This window comes from Corvus hawaiiensis, chromosome 12 (genome assembly GCF_020740725.1).
Source record: "Corvus hawaiiensis isolate bCorHaw1 chromosome 12, bCorHaw1.pri.cur, whole genome shotgun sequence".
Classification (NCBI taxonomy): Eukaryota; Metazoa; Chordata; class Aves; order Passeriformes; family Corvidae; genus Corvus; species Corvus hawaiiensis.
Genome location: NC_063224.1, coordinates 19745462 through 19760537, shown reverse-complemented (window position 1 = coordinate 19760537; position 15076 = coordinate 19745462). Strand labels below are relative to the sequence as shown.

The following is a 15076-nucleotide window of genomic DNA, read 5'->3' as shown; positions in this document are numbered from 1 at the left end:
CCCAAACACACAGGATTTCTTCTGTCTTGGGCAAGATAATAATTTTGGTGAACCTACAAGGACAGACACATTGATTCAACAAACAAACAAACCAATAATGGACATAAAGGCTGTGTCAGACCAAAACAAGGGAAGGGATCAGAAATGTGTGACACAAGCAGCAGTATGGTTGCTGCAGTCAGCTGTTACTAATTGTATCAAGTGGTGGTGTTCACAAGTCAGGGAAAATGCACAAAAGGGGGTGGCCAGGGAGTGTAGATCACGCTACTCAAGGTCCACAGGTGTGCAAAAGCAAGTGAAGCCAGAGGTGAGGAGGAAGAAGACACCTACAAAGGGTCAACATCTGCAGGCAGGAGCTTGGGCTGTGTCACTGTGAGAGTCCCTCCTGGGGTGCTGTAGGATGTGGGAGCTGGGCACCAGTTAAAGGGGTAGTTAGAGTATTGCTGATTGTTCATTGTCATGAGGAGAGCTCTCCAGGATTCCTGGATTCCCAGATTGTCTGTTTCTTTGTATCCTGCTTGTCATGTAACTTGGCAAAAAAGCCACTTCACTACCTGTGCGCCCTGACCCATTCCAGATGTGCCGAGAACGTGGTCGCAGCTGTGGGAGACTGGGGGTGCACACTCTGCATGTCAGCAGATCTTTGTTGATACTGAGCCAACAACATGCAGCGAACACCACCAGCCTTTGCTCTCCCCTCTGCCTCCGTGGGCATCTGTCGTGCCAGCAGAGCTTCCTCCCTCCAGCCACTGGACTGGGGATTTGCCAGGAAGGGCGACGGGCTGCCCGCTAGCCAAAACAGAAGGAGCCCAGAGGTCCAGCTGCACCCTCTGGTACAAGGCAGCACTGAACACGAAAAAGGGTTCAAGAGTGAGCTGCTCACCCGATGGGAGCTACTCCTGGGCTGACTGGAGGGCACGCACAGGCAGAGGCGAAGAAGGAAGGAGGGGACTCCTCATACGGATTCCACAGACAAGATTTACTGTGAAGGTACCAGGAACGAAGAGCCCAGACCCCAACGCGTCCAGGGGTTTTATAGTGGGGATAGGAAAGGTGAGGATAAGGGACACAGCCAGTGAGATAAAGGGAAAGAGGCAGGGTTAAAGCTGAGGGAACTAATGGGATTAACACATAGGCGGGACTTAGGGAAAGAACCAATGGGGTGTCGAAGAGTGCAGAACTTTCTAGAACTAATACATAGTTAACTAAGAGAAATAATATTTATAGCTTCATACATAAAACAAGATGGGGAAAACATTAACCAATCACATAAAAACATGTAGATTACAGAACTGGGGGGTTATGAGTTCTCACCCTAACTGCGAGTGAGTGGTTAAACTTCGGTGCCTGACCGCCAGATGTTGGTCTTAGTTGTACCTTCAGCGGTCGGGGTGGTTACAGCCACCTGCACTGCTGCAGAAGGCTTGAAGGACACACAGTTACACCCCATCTGCAAGAGCCTTAAGCCTCGGGTCCTGAACGATTGGTACTTGAAACCCTTTAGGTTGAACAAAGAAACTGGGTGTGTTTCTGGTTTCTTGGGTGTGACAACCTCTTGGAATTAGCTTCTGTCAGTTAAGTGAAAGAAAAGGAGGTTCCAAAAAATCAAAGCAACATTCATTTATAACAATTCACAAAGCAATAAAACAACTAGAGATTTTCTGTCCTCTTTTGTGAGATGTCAAGTCCATCTCACAGACGTAGTTTGATGGATGCTCTGCTCCCTACAAGTTATATCCAGTTAGAGAAAGAAGAGGCTGTAGGAAGGACAACTGACCATGTTCTTCTGAAAGAAGAGAGGAATAAGCATGTAAGGTAGTCTGACACTTATGGTATATTCGGTATAGATAATTTCTTACAGATTTCAATTCATGTGCCCATTCCCACCTCATTATTCAGTCTTGACATGCACCGAGTAGGTACTGTGGTCTGTTTGAACCTAAATGATTGTGGGAATTTTTTTCTGCTTCTTCATTAAATAGTGATTTTTAGTCAGACGAATATTCTGAATTCCCCTTGTTTCTCCCCTTTTGCTGTGATCAGGACAACAGATTACACGACAGTGAGTTAGAAGGTGATTATTACTCTGCATCCTGACAAACTCATTTTGTTTGACTTTTCTTTGGGGTTTAAAAGCAAACTGTGTCCTCCACAGCTCTTATAGATCTGTGTGTTTTCTTTCAGTCTGTGTTTGTTTCGTGAGTTGTGCCCAAAACTCCACTCTGTGTTCTTTCAGTTTTTCTGCTGCCTTTTGCTGCAGGTCTATTCCCAGGTATCTTTCCTCCAGGTCATACTGAGGCCAATGGACCAAGCCTTCTCCGTTGGGATTTCTGGAAATAATAGTACAAAAAGTTAGCTCTCCGTTTGCCAATCCATTGCTCTCTGACTGCTTGGGTTCAGAGCATTTCAGAAAACCAACATGAGCCCAGATTATGTGATTCTGGGACCTGAATAAACGGGCAGTTTTCTATGAAAATGCCCATCAGTGGAACAGCAAAAGTGTGGTAGCTGCCATTACTTTTAGATCTAAAACTCCATTGCAGATGGAGTAACAGCTCTTAGATTTTTTTTTCTCCTGTCTGCAGGTTCATTTAAAACACCATTAAGAAGATAAGTTGCTTCAATATTTATCTTAAATTCTGACAAATTTCTAGGAACCAGCTTCAGGCAGGTGAGTATATTCTAGGCAGCACAGCCAAAACTTGAGCTGTAATTAGCACTGTGATTCTCACCCATTTTTAGCAAAGTTGGTCCAGTATCTCATAACAGCTCTGCTAAGTGTATTTTCTTCTTTTGTAGCATCTCCTGCAAAGGGAGAGATGAAATAGCCACATTAGAAAGTAAATAATCAGTAGCGGCTATATGAAGTGCAGCAGGCTGTAGTCACTTCTACTTGTTGCCCTCAGCTATTGGAGTTTTTTCTAGGAGAGAACTGCAGATGAATGGTTTAATGAAAAGTATCTGCTACCAAAGACAGAAAATGTTTATGCCCATTACAATGCTTATAAGAGAGAAGTTCTATTCTAAAGCCCTGCAGTAAGTAAAATGAGTAATAATGAGGTTCTAAAAGGAATATGGAGTAAGCCTGGATACATCACCAGCTAAGAATGGCTTTCCAAAGACAAAGGCAATCTCAGCTCCATGATCTGCTTTTACAAACGCTGGTATCACACCTTCCGCTGAACTTGGTCGATGTTGGAATTCATAGAAGTAGACTGGGTTGCCTGCATCTAGAGGATACAGAAAAGTGCTAGTTTGAGAGCTGAAAATACCTGCTCCAAAGATGATAAACTTTCATTAACAACTGTTTTGGTTAAATGAAACACTGCCAGTTCTCTGGATAGTGAGGAGTGCTGCATACTGTCCACATGACCCCCAGGAGAGAATTCTACTCTTGCTCTAATGCTGCTGAGTTACCTCTGTGGTATCTGGCCACTTCCATAGCTGAGATGACAAAGAAGACATCTCCCATTGCCTCCAGGAGGCCATCTCGGACCTGAGCAGGGCTTTCTGCGTCCCCCATGTACTCCTTGTACACTCTGTCAACAACTTCAGACGTAATACCCTGAAACAGCAATAAAAAGTACTTATCATGATGATGAATATTATAAGGAGTAAGAGCAGTAAATGAGTGTGGCATCTGCACATCCCTGGCTGAACCCCAAACATCACCTTTCAGAGAAAATCCTCAGCTGTGTCAGAGCTCAGGACTGGAGTTACACAGCTATGGATGTTGGTGTTCTCAGGGAAAAGAGGGATGCAAGATCAAGGGATCAAACACCTTTAGATAAACAGCAGTCAGTGATGCTGATTGTTCTCCCTTCTGAGGGAACAATCCTCATAACAGCAAAGAAATCCTGCTGGATTTCATAAAATCCATTGATTGTTGTAGATGACCATAATTTCTCCCTTTCAGAACAAGCCTGGGCTCTGCATTTCTAAGTTCATGGTGGATGTTTGTGTCACTGAATGACACCTTGCAAGTACTGGCCCTGTTCATAGAGTCCTTAATTCTTACCTTTTAATCAGTATTTTTCTATATAGTGGTTTCAGGAGAGCACAAAGGCACCACAAAGCCAAGAGATTTGTGAATTACAGGGAACCAAAAACTCAAGAAACCTGAACATAGGTGTCAGTTCACCCTAAACCTCTCAGGTTTTCCTTTCTAGTGCCCAGCTACTGCTTTAGGAGGTTGTGTCCCACAGGTCTCCTGTCATACCTGCTGGTACTCTGCATGTCTTGGATAACCTGGGAGTATCTCATATGTCCCAGAGAGCTGTGTTTAGGTACCTGCATCACTCCTGGATTCCCACAGAACTCCTCCTTTTTAAGAAGAGGGGCATTTAGACTAGAAATTTAGAGAGTATTTTCAGTCACAAGAGGGAACAGGAGTGCAGTGCTTCTCTGCCCATTTCTGCCTGATGGCAGGGAGCTGTACAGTAGAATGGCATTCCTCTGTGAAATAGATCCTTCCAGGGGTACAAACAGAGCCAGAACAGCAAAGAAGCAGCACTGGGTTATTCAGGAAATGGTCTCTCACCTTAATGAATAGTGCTAAGCTGCTCTGTAAAATTCGACGTGCAACATCTTTATCCAGACCATCCACAAAAGGAGGAAATTTCATCATCTGCGTGATACAGAGAATCATACTTATTAAAACACTTTGTATTTAGAAAGGGATGTTTAAATAACAACACTGTAGGTCTCTTACCATTGGAATTCCCCATCCAAATTCACAGTTATTTACTCCTATTATGTAGGGGACTGCATTGATTGATTTTTCAGATAGTAATTGCATGGGACTCTTTGGAAAAAATACACCATCTACACATGAACTGATGAAAAAGGAATCCTAAACAATAAGGGAAAAAAGAAAAAAAAGCTTCATTAATACATTAATTTTGCTTCTAAAAGTTTAGATTTTTACTGCAGTTCCAAAGGGAAGCCTAATGAAAATAGAAGTAGTAATGGTATCCAAGCCATCTTAAAATTTTCTCTGACGGATTTTCTGCACTAGGCAGAAGATTCTGTGAAGATTAACATTGTATTTCTAATGCTTGTGAAACAAAAGTCCAAAAGTCATTATACTGAATTTACATCTTTTTTTAGTTCAATATTGCCATGGATGTGTGGGACAGTGGGGGAAAAAATCAACTTCTGTATTGAAATGTCAAAGGCACGTGGAGTCCAGTATTGTGATAAGAGCTTTTAAGTAAGACATAATACATTATTTGATTTTCAGGTTCTCCAGAATAATCTGTGCCATTTTCTTTTCCTTGCCCTGGTAGAGCATGGCAGAAAACCACAGGTAGCTCCAAGTGCCTGCAGAATGGAAGGGCAGTAACCTGTTTGCACTTTTCAGGCAAGGCATCCCTGCACAGCTGCAGTGCTGTCATGTCCTGAAAAGGTCAAGAAAGTCAGATTTTACATTCACTTCAAGTTCTCCTTATATCACAGCACACAAATAGTATTCTCTGTTACGAAAAAGTCTGAGATGTCAGTTAAATGCAAGAAGTATCATTTCACCTACCATCTTCAGTGTTATCTGTACTAGCTCTTCTTCTGTTTTTTCTCTCAAGCATTCAACTATTGCAGCTGAACTGGATTTTTCACAGCCAGAGACAGCAGCAATTTTCTGCAAGCAGTAAAAACAAACAGTTTTGAACACATTTCCTATATCTGGCTCTATGAGATGCCGAGTCCAGCTGGAGGAGATGGAGCTCCTGCACAAGAGTTGCTGGAGCCTGGCATGTCCCAGCTCCAGAGGGAGGGATTTGGAAGCCCTCACAGCCCTTCACACCACAGGATGGGCAGAAGGACAAAACCTCTGCCTCCAGATTTTTCTTGATACAGAAGTATTCCAAGATAATAATTCTGGTAAATAATGTGCTAGGCTGAGAAGGCTGGGTGACATAAAGGAGTTAGAGAATAAACCATCTACAGGGTAACAGAGACCACATTCTACCACTCTTGGTGATGTCCTTTTGGCTGGAGTAACAAGCTGTCATTAGAGAGAGCTGTCTCTTTTATATCCCAGGTTCCAGGAAATTGTTTCTTTAGTTGAAGAGAAAAGAAAGGGGTTGAAGCCAGTACTTCTCAAATTAAAAAATTTAATGAAGTCTTGTTTATTTCCACACTACAGGCATCAAACAGGAGGGGAAGAGAAGAATATTCAGAATCTGATACCATTTTCCAGCCAAAAATTATAGGTTGACTTTTCTTGAAGACACTATATGTTATACTATTCCTTTACATTTAATTCTTCCCTGCCTTCTCTCTTCTTCTTTGTGGATATTTGGGTGTTTGAACATCATCATTAAACATGTACTATTTGCAACAGAAATACTGTCTTTAATGACTGTGTGCTTTGTTTCACAAGGAAAAAAACATGTTTCTATATTTTGGAATGAACAGTTTAAGATATGCAAAACTATCTGGAAAAAGTGATTAAAATTACCACAAATACTCACTTGTGCTTCCTCTTTAGGCTGGTCAGTGAACAAACCCAGGCCTGCAGTACCACTCTCTGAAATGGCCTTGTGGAACAAGCCCTTGGCCAGGGGAGATAAGACCTGTGGAAAAGCAAGAAGGAGCGTGACGAGCGCTGCGTTCTAACTAGCAGCTTCGGATTTCAGTATCAGCAGTAGCCATTTGAAACATTTTGAACGCCCATGTCGTAAGAGTGTTACTGTGTAGCCGCTGACCATAGTCCAGCTGAGCAAAGTGCTTCGCAGCGCTCTCAGGGATCAGGAGCTCAGCTGCCTGTCCCCTCCCCCGGCACTTTGCTTCCAGCGCTTCATGGCACTGCACTGCAAGCCAGGTACAGATTGAATGTGCCCAAAGCAGTCTGGCTATGCTGCAGAAGGGCAATAAAGAACTATTGGCCAGAGGAAACAGGAATTTGTATCCCATGTACAATGAACCCTGGTTCAACCGTGTGATCTGCACCAAATTGTGAGGGACTGCAGAAGGAGAGCGTCGTAGCCAATGTGCTCCATGTTGATACAAAGATTTTACACAATCACTGGGTCACAAACTGCAGGGCTAGTTCAGCTATCATGACTATTCACCTCGATTACTTTGCACAAGTGGCTGTCAAAGCAAACAGGGAATGGGCAAGGGTCCATAACTCCTTTTAAAGGACTTTTCTCATTAGGTTAGACTTTGAGGGAATTTTTACATTAAAAAAAAAACCCCAAACCAACCAGAATTTAATTCAGCAGATCAGTAATAACATTCTGGCACTTAACTACAACATTTGAGTATGAAAATTACACAGTTTCATCAATCAAAATCTGTATTGTTTTGCTGTATTGTTGCCTTACTGCTGTATCAAAGACCCAGGTGATTTGTCACTGTAATACCATCCCTTTTCTCTCATTGACTTCTCATGGAGATACTGAAAATGGATGGTGGGGTTTTTTTTCCCCTAAGTAATTAAAATTCAATATTACTGTGAACTTACAAGAGCAGAAACACTGATTCCTCCTGCAGATTCTCCAAAGATAGTGACAGATCCTGGATCTCCTCCAAAATGTATGATATTTTCCTGAATCCACTGAAGAGCCGCTACTTGATCTAAATATCCCCAGTTACCTCGGGCATGCTCATCACCAGTGCTGCAGGGAGAGAACAGATTTGTTTAAATGCTCAATGCAGGCAAAAAGGTGAAGGAAAATACAATCTGTGGTGTGAAAAATCATCTGCCATTCTCTATACAACTGACAAATGAATGGCTCGGAAAGCCCTGAGATTGGAGCAACCCCTCAAGAACAGGTCTGGAAGCTGCCTTGGGACTGGAAATTGTTCCCAACTCTTGCAGATGCAATTCAGAAATGTTTCTTTGCATAAGCAAGCCTTCTGTGCTTCACAAAGACTTTGCAGACATCATTTTGGAAGTCACTTAGGAAAAACTGAGATAAAACATCTTACCTAAGATATCCAGCAATACCTAATCGGTACTGAATTGTTACAACCACAACATTGTCAAAGGCTGCTAATGCTGAGCCGTCATAGGATGAAGCTGCTCCAAAAACTAATCCACCCCCATGGATCCATACTAACACCTGGAAAGAAAAAAAACAGGATCAACCCAGCACAGGTATGAGCTCCCAGTGATAAAAACTAAATACAACCCAAGATATATTATTTTGTGCTGTTTCACTCCTGATTCTTTCAGATTACATTTCACAAATGGTAGAAATCTTTCGAATCTAAGGCCTACAGGTCTACAAATTTGCATGATTTTGTTAAATACCTACACTGTCACAGTGCCCTGTGACTTTGGACAGATTATTTAGAGTCAATCAAGCACTGCTTAGCTAAAATGCCAATACAATTTTTCTTGTAAAATAGTATTTTTTGTCTCTTTAATTTCAGTTAATATTTGCTGGGGCAAAGCGTTGAAGTTTATCATCACTACAGAACTGCCCTGTAAGTCTGCTCATGGCACAGGCTGTAGGTTTGCTGTCAGATAATTTTGCTCACGGTGTTATAAAGATTTTGCTTACAGGCAGCTTCTCCTGTTTTCCTGTAGAAACGGGTGTGTACACATTCAGGTACAAGCAGTCCTCAGACACTTGGAGAAGAACTTTCTCTTTTCTGTTGGTAATAATGTCTGAAAAATATTGTCCTTGTACTTTATCCTGTAGACACCTGAACAAGTGAAAAAGTAACAAGCAACAGAATTAACTAAAACCTGAAAGCTATGAAGTTTTTTTGTACTTCCACAAAAAAGTGCAAACCAGAAACTGATCTCTAGTACATTTCTGGATTGGTGGCAATTGAAAACTTTTTTTTTCTTTTAATATATTTTCTTCCTTTGACCTGTCATTAATGAGATCTGTAAAAACAAAGACACTGCAGTACACAGTGACATGCAGATACAATTTTGCATGTTTCAAAATATCACAGAAATATATCTGCAAATACATATGGCTATAAATGACTTCAATGAAAATATAAATTAATTATTTTACATCTCCAATAGCTTTTTATTTTGCAATGGTAGATATTAGGCTTGAGACACTAAACAAGGGCAGTAGGACAACTGGAGTGAGACAATTACAATGTCGATTAGAATTGCTCTGCATTTTTATGTGCCCTTTTAAGCACTTGACTCAGCATTTTTGCCTAATGTTGTACTCCAGCGTTTCCCCAGCTTCTTTCTGTATCTACTCCAAAGGTTTATAATCAATGGTAAGGGATAGCCAAGTGCTCCTGAGCCAGAGCATTATCAGAAAAGTGCTGGTCCATCTCAGTTCATCACTGATGCCCATAAGATAGCAACTTTTAGTAAAGAGAGCAGCTTATAAAGGTATCTTTAGAAATGCATCCACTGTAAGAGCTGCAGGTGCAACGAGATGGCACCAAGGAATTTATCTTTGTGGATTGTCCTGTGTATACATCAGTGTCATGGAATTGCACAGAGTGTAACATCATTAAAAGTTCAGTGGTTTTGTCACTGCCTTACATTGGTGGGTAAGAAGTGGCGTCTCTGACATCTTCCCATGGCTCAGGTGGCTGGGGTTCAGTAAACCTCAGTGGTCCAACTGGAGGCTTAGCAAAAGGAAGTCCCAAAAAAACATTTACAGTCCTCTCAGCTGTGTCTACTTTGAATTGGTACCCTTGGACTCTCCCATATTTGGTCTCTGCTTCTGGTTGTTCTGCTTTTTGTTCTGTGGGACAGGAGCACAAAATCACATAATTGGTCTATTTCTAAGCTATTGCCAGATTTGCTACTTAAATATACACCTTTAATTTACTTAAACAAGTAATTTTTATACATAAAGCTTCAACAAACTCTGATCAGTTTTAACAGTACACTATTCTAATCTACTATTTTATTTCACTAATTTGATTACTAGTATTTACTCATTTAAATTTTAGATTTACTAATTTATTCTAACCAAGTTTTATTACACCTCTATTAAATCGGTATAGATGACATTGTTTCAGCCTTGATGTTTCATTTTGATTGGTCTGTATGTATAATCTCCCTCAGGTATATCATATATATTGTCTTGCCATACACGCATTAGTGGCTGCACATAGACCTTAATCTCTTTTTGCCCTGGGTTGTTAGATAAAAACCCAATAGATTGCTCTCATTAAGAAAAGGCAATGAACAGAGAAAATATGTTCCAGACTCTTGATAGTATGTACAGCCAGGAGAAAAAGCTTCTAACATACCCAAAAATAGTCTGGCACAGACAAATACTGTTAACATTTAAGGAAGACTCATTTAAGATTGGTGTGAAAGTTCTTAATATCAAATTGCAGATGTGGTGCTGCAGCTGCTCGGCCTCAGCAGGCAAGATTTTGGGACAGGGATTTGATTTTGCTATTTGCGAAAAAGGCAAATAAGAGAAATGACTGAAAGCAGATTAAAAACTGAAATGAGCTTTTTGCTACTGCAGCTCAGATTGTGGGTCCAGCTGTGCACGGAGTTGGTGCCCAGCTCAGCCCAAGGTTTGCATCCAGCTCTGCCCAGAGCTTGTGCCCAGCTCTGCCCAGGGTTTGTGCCCAGCTCTGCCCAGGGTTTGTGTCCATCTCCGCCCAGGGTCGGTGCCCAGCTCTGCCCAGGGTTTGTGCCCAGCTCTGCCCAGGGTTTGTGTCCATCTCCGCCCAGGGTCGGTGCCCAGCTCTGCCCAGGGTTTGTGCCCAGCTCTGCCCAGGGTTTGTGTCCATCTCCGCCCAGGGTCGGTGCCCAGCTCTGCCCAGGGTTTGTGCCCAGCTCTGCCCAGGGTTTGTGTCCATCTCCGCCCAGGGTCGGTGCCCAGCTCTCGGGAGGCACAGGGGCTGCCCCGGGAGGCAGCTGCAGGTGCCCTCTCGCCCTGCAGGGACCACAGAGCAGAACCCCCCGCGTTTACCTGTGGCCACCAGCGCCGTGCCCCCGATGAAGAGGATCCAGGCCAGCAGCGCCGCGTCCCTCGAGGCTGCCATGGTGCCACTGGCACGAACCCCGCAGGCTGAGGCTTTATAGGCTCGGCCAGGGCCACCTTACGCAAGGCAAACACGGATAAGGCGAGGGAGTGCTCGGGCTGCGAGCCAGGACCGGGACTGCCGGGCTGGGGTCGGGAGCAGGGAGCCCTCCTGCCCCACGGGGCTCCTGCTGCCTCCCCGCTGCTCCTCTTGAGTTTTCACAGAATCTCAGGCACACTGGGCTTCAAAATGCTTTGGAAACAGCCTTGCACTGCACCGGGAGCGGTGTCCTGCTGCTGCAGCACCACCGGCTGGGGCAAGGCGGGGAGGATTTCCTCACCCTGCACAGCAGAGAGACCTGGAAGGCACCTCGTTTCTACTTTATGATGTTTACTTCATTTTGGTACTAAGATCTCAATGTAAGAAACACAATATAGCCAAATCCAAACCAACACCTCTGAAGAGTGGGCTTTTACTGAAGTAAGAGTTGAGTGATTTTTATTGTCATAAAAGCATATTTTCTGACAAAACCAACACTAGAAAAATTCCAGCTTTTCCTGCAGGGTGCAGGAGACACCTGTCACTCAGTCCTGTGTGTTCAGGAATGTTTGGTATAGTGTTGCAACACAGTTACAACAATAAAGAGATGAATTATCAGCTTTTGTAATGTGGGAACAATATTAAAGGGTAGTATTTGGGTGGTAACTAATCCAATGGTTTTATTTTCAGTCATTTCACATCCATAATTGAAGGATGATTTGAAAAGGAGAGAATAGAATAGCTGAATAGACATTTTCTGCTCATATTAACTAAGAGCTTGTGTTGGTTTTACATAAGTATTAGGCTCTGCCTTTTTCTTTTTTTTTCCCTGACTCAGTAGCTCTTGCCCCAGAAAGGTAGTTTTGCAATTTCAGATCATGGGAATTCTCAGTTGTCAGAAACAGCATTTCAAAGAATCTTATGATATGACCACAGAATGGTTTGGGTTGGAAGAAAACTCAAAGCTCTACTCATTCCACCCCCTGCCACGAGCAGGGACACCTTCTACTATCCCAGATTGTTCCAAGCCCCATCCAACCTGGCCTTGGACACTCCCGGGGAGGGGGCAGCCACAGCTTCTTTGGGCAGCCTGTGCCAGGGCCTCCCCACCCTCACGGGGAAGAACTTCTTCTGCATATCTGATTTAAACCTACATTTGTTGGTTTGAAGCCATTCCCCCTTGTCCTGTTACTACATGCCCTTGGCAAAAGTCCCTCTCCATTTTTCTTGTAGGCTCCCTTGGGGCACTGCAAGGGGCTACAAGGTCTCCCCAGAGCCTTCTCTTGTCCAGGCTAAACAGCCCAACTCCCTCAGCCTGTCTCCACAGGAGAGGTGCTCCATTTCTACAGATCCCTCCTTACTGCTCACACCTCTCTTTACAGCTGAGTGGGTTACAAGACCCAGAGTCTTTAAATTAGTTTAGCACACCTATTATACACCTGTTAATCCTGTGTGCTGTGGCTCTGCTTGTGCACTTTACTCCAGATGTTGCTTGTGTACTTTACTCCATATCTTCCTGTGTGTATCTGCACAGTTGTGATTTACAGCCCCTGGAGATAAACCCCCGTCAGCTTTAACCTGGACTGCTCACAGAGCAAACTGTTGGAAGGTAACTGCAGGTGACCTCATCCAGTGCAGTGTCTCAAGCCTTTGCTGTGTTTTTGGTGGCTCCTGAGCTCTGCCCCAGTGCCCTGTGCACCCTACCAGGGCTGTGCTGGGGTGCAGCTCCTGAGCCTGAGGGCAAGGCCAGTGCTCGCTGTACACTGGCACATGGATAACGCTGTAAATCTGAGCTGCTGAGAAAACAATGAGGACAAAAGATTCAGTGCAGAATTACAATGAACTGTGGCTGTATAGGTGTTCCCTGGGACACTTTTTTCCTTGTTTCTCAAGAGTGAAGTTCAGGACACTAAGGGTCAATAAAACTGCTCTGGGAGTAGTCTGTGCTGCTTGAATGTATAGTAATGATAGATATATGCATTGTTTAATGCAATTAATGGAACAGGGGCCTGGGGTACAAGGTATGGAGCTTAGAATAAGTTATCTTTTACCTTTATCTGAGTGATAAAGGTTTCTGAGACACCTCAGAAACACTGCACAGGAGTAAACTCTGCACTCCTGTTTGCCTGCTTGGGTGCCATTGTAAATTCTCTCACTGTCTCCTTACCTTGGATTGCTTTGGTTCCTGGCAAGGAAAACTGTTTCCATGCAAGGTGGAACTACAAGGATGCCTCCTTGTGGGTCAGATCCTGCACTGGTGGGCATTCATGCCTCAGCTCACTCGTGACCCACAAGCTACAGGAGGGCTCCTTTGCTGCAAAGCCAAATACCCTGTACTCCACCTGCTGCTCTCTCCTTTCGCTGTAACAAACTTTAGCTCCAAAACCAATTTATTTTCAATCTCCTGGTCTTTACTAGACTCCATATTTTCCCACTTACTTTCCTTTTATTTTCCCCCTTCATTACTATTTTAATTTCCAAGCTTTTCTCTTCAATCTTTGTTCTACTCACTACTTCTCTTCCAAGTACCCACTCCGCAAAAAGTCTGAGCCCATATCCCATCCACAGACCTAGAGAAGCAGCCATTCTGAAAACATTATGTGTGCAAAACAGTTTCTGCAAATTCTGCCCTTCTTACTTACAGTAAGATAACAAAAAATGGGATTTTAGATCCCTACAGCCTTGTCTGTAGATACTTTGCAGGATCTGCAAGCATGGCCTATATGCTTTGCAAATGTAGAAACTCTTACCCTAGTGGCACGGACTAGACTTGTAGAATCTGGGGACAGTGCTACATACCTGGTGAGTACCATTCTTGAATCCTGTTTAATTTAAAGATATTTTGCAGCTTCCCCTCAGTCAGTGAATAATGCGTAAATCAAGGGTCAACCAAAAAATCCTGCCACATGGTGACCTTTGCCTCTTTGTAGTTTAACACACTGCTATCTTTCCTGATTTCAATAGCTGAAAAAAAATAGACAAATATCACAGCCCCTGGTGAGGATTCAATGAAGCTACAGTATATAGAAATAGGGGCTAGAGCCTGTGAAACTTGGACAGCTTTACCACATGCTAAAGAGCCAGTGTTAATCTCACCTCAGGATGTCTCTGGGATGAGACAGGAGTATCACAGTGCTTATCTCTACATAGAAATGAGTAAAATCTTCTGACATTTTCCATTGTGATTTATTTTTAGTGCTGGCCTGTGCTCAGAAGTCAATTCAACTGCACTTCTCTGCACACACAAGATGAGCAACATTCTGTGCACTGCCTGTTCATCTCCTTTTAAAGGAAGTGGCACAGTACCTCAAGGGTTTCTGCAATGAAGATTTAGCAAGACTATTTTGAACTTATATTCCCCTCACAACACAAAGGAGGTAAAAAAAGGAGCGGGGGCAGATGCTTAGGAGGAAGTTCTGCTTACCAGAACTGCAGTTGTCCTAACAGTCTCACTCTGCTCCTGAGTTCTGCCTGGCAACAGAACTTGGGCAAGAAGATGTAGGAAATCCCACCCTACTCCTTCCAGTAAAGCAATTTGGAAAGGAGGATTGGGTAGCTAGTTGCTGTAGGACATTATTAGCCATGAACAGTTTAAAATTCTTCCAGAGATATAGACGGGAGATGAAGGGAGGGGGAACTTATGTTCATTGCCCTGTAGGATCTGTGGAGCTGCATCACTCTGCTGTGAGGCACCAGTGTGACCAGGAATGTGGCTGGGATAGCTGGAGCAGCCTAGGAGCCAGGTACAGGAGAAAAAGACATGGCAGAGAAGTGATTGACAACTCTGCCATGAAGAGTCCAAGCCTTGCTCTTGGCAGCCCAAGTGCCAATCAGCCAGCGAGGGCCCTAGAGTGGCCCTGGGACAGACCCAGTGCTGGCAGTGAGGCTGTGAGCCAGTGCAAACAGGCACACTGGCACTGACTGGCACTGACTGGTGGCACAGGGAACAGCCTGAAGCACAGAGAGAAGCACTGGGGAAAAGACAGAAATGTTAATCCTTGTAGGGAAGTTACAGCCAAATTTAAAAGGAGAGAATTGTGGGTACTGGAGGCATATTCTCCCTTTGGGAGAAGTCTTAATTCCAGCACTACTGTTACAGATTAGGTACGACAAC

At 43.6% G+C, this 15076-nt stretch overlaps 1 protein-coding gene across 1 annotated transcript; it reads right to left on the bottom strand.

Moving 5' to 3' along the window:
- Nucleotides 1–1605: 1605 nt before the first annotated feature.
- Nucleotides 1606–10970, bottom strand: LOC125332101 (fatty acyl-CoA hydrolase precursor, medium chain-like). Its single transcript, XM_048316723.1, has 13 exons — nt 10872–10970; nt 9473–9677; nt 8511–8655; nt 7933–8066; nt 7466–7619; nt 6471–6572; nt 5531–5635; nt 4712–4852; nt 4541–4627; nt 3418–3565; nt 3099–3230; nt 2733–2805; nt 1606–2330 (listed from the first exon to the last, which is right to left on the bottom strand). The coding sequence occupies exons 1-13, from the start codon at nt 10942–10944 to the stop codon at nt 2159–2161; spliced, it is 1671 nt and encodes a 556-aa protein (XP_048172680.1). The 5' UTR covers nt 10945–10970; the 3' UTR covers nt 1606–2158.
- Nucleotides 10971–15076: the final 4106 nt, after the last annotated feature.

Excerpts from the sequence above, each read along its gene's own strand:
- LOC125332101 (XM_048316723.1), bottom strand. The coding sequence starts at position 10,944 with ATGGCAGCCTCGAGGGACGCGGCGCTGCTGGCCTGGATCCTCTTCATC. Across the intron at positions 6,573-7,465 it reads GAATCAGTGTTTCTGCTCTT|GTCTTATCTCCCCTGGCCAA; the intron begins GTAAGTTCACAG and ends GCTTTTCCACAG. Across the intron at positions 4,628-4,711 it reads TTGGATGGGGAATTCCAATG|ATGATGAAATTTCCTCCTTT; the intron begins GTAAGAGACCTA and ends TGTATCACGCAG.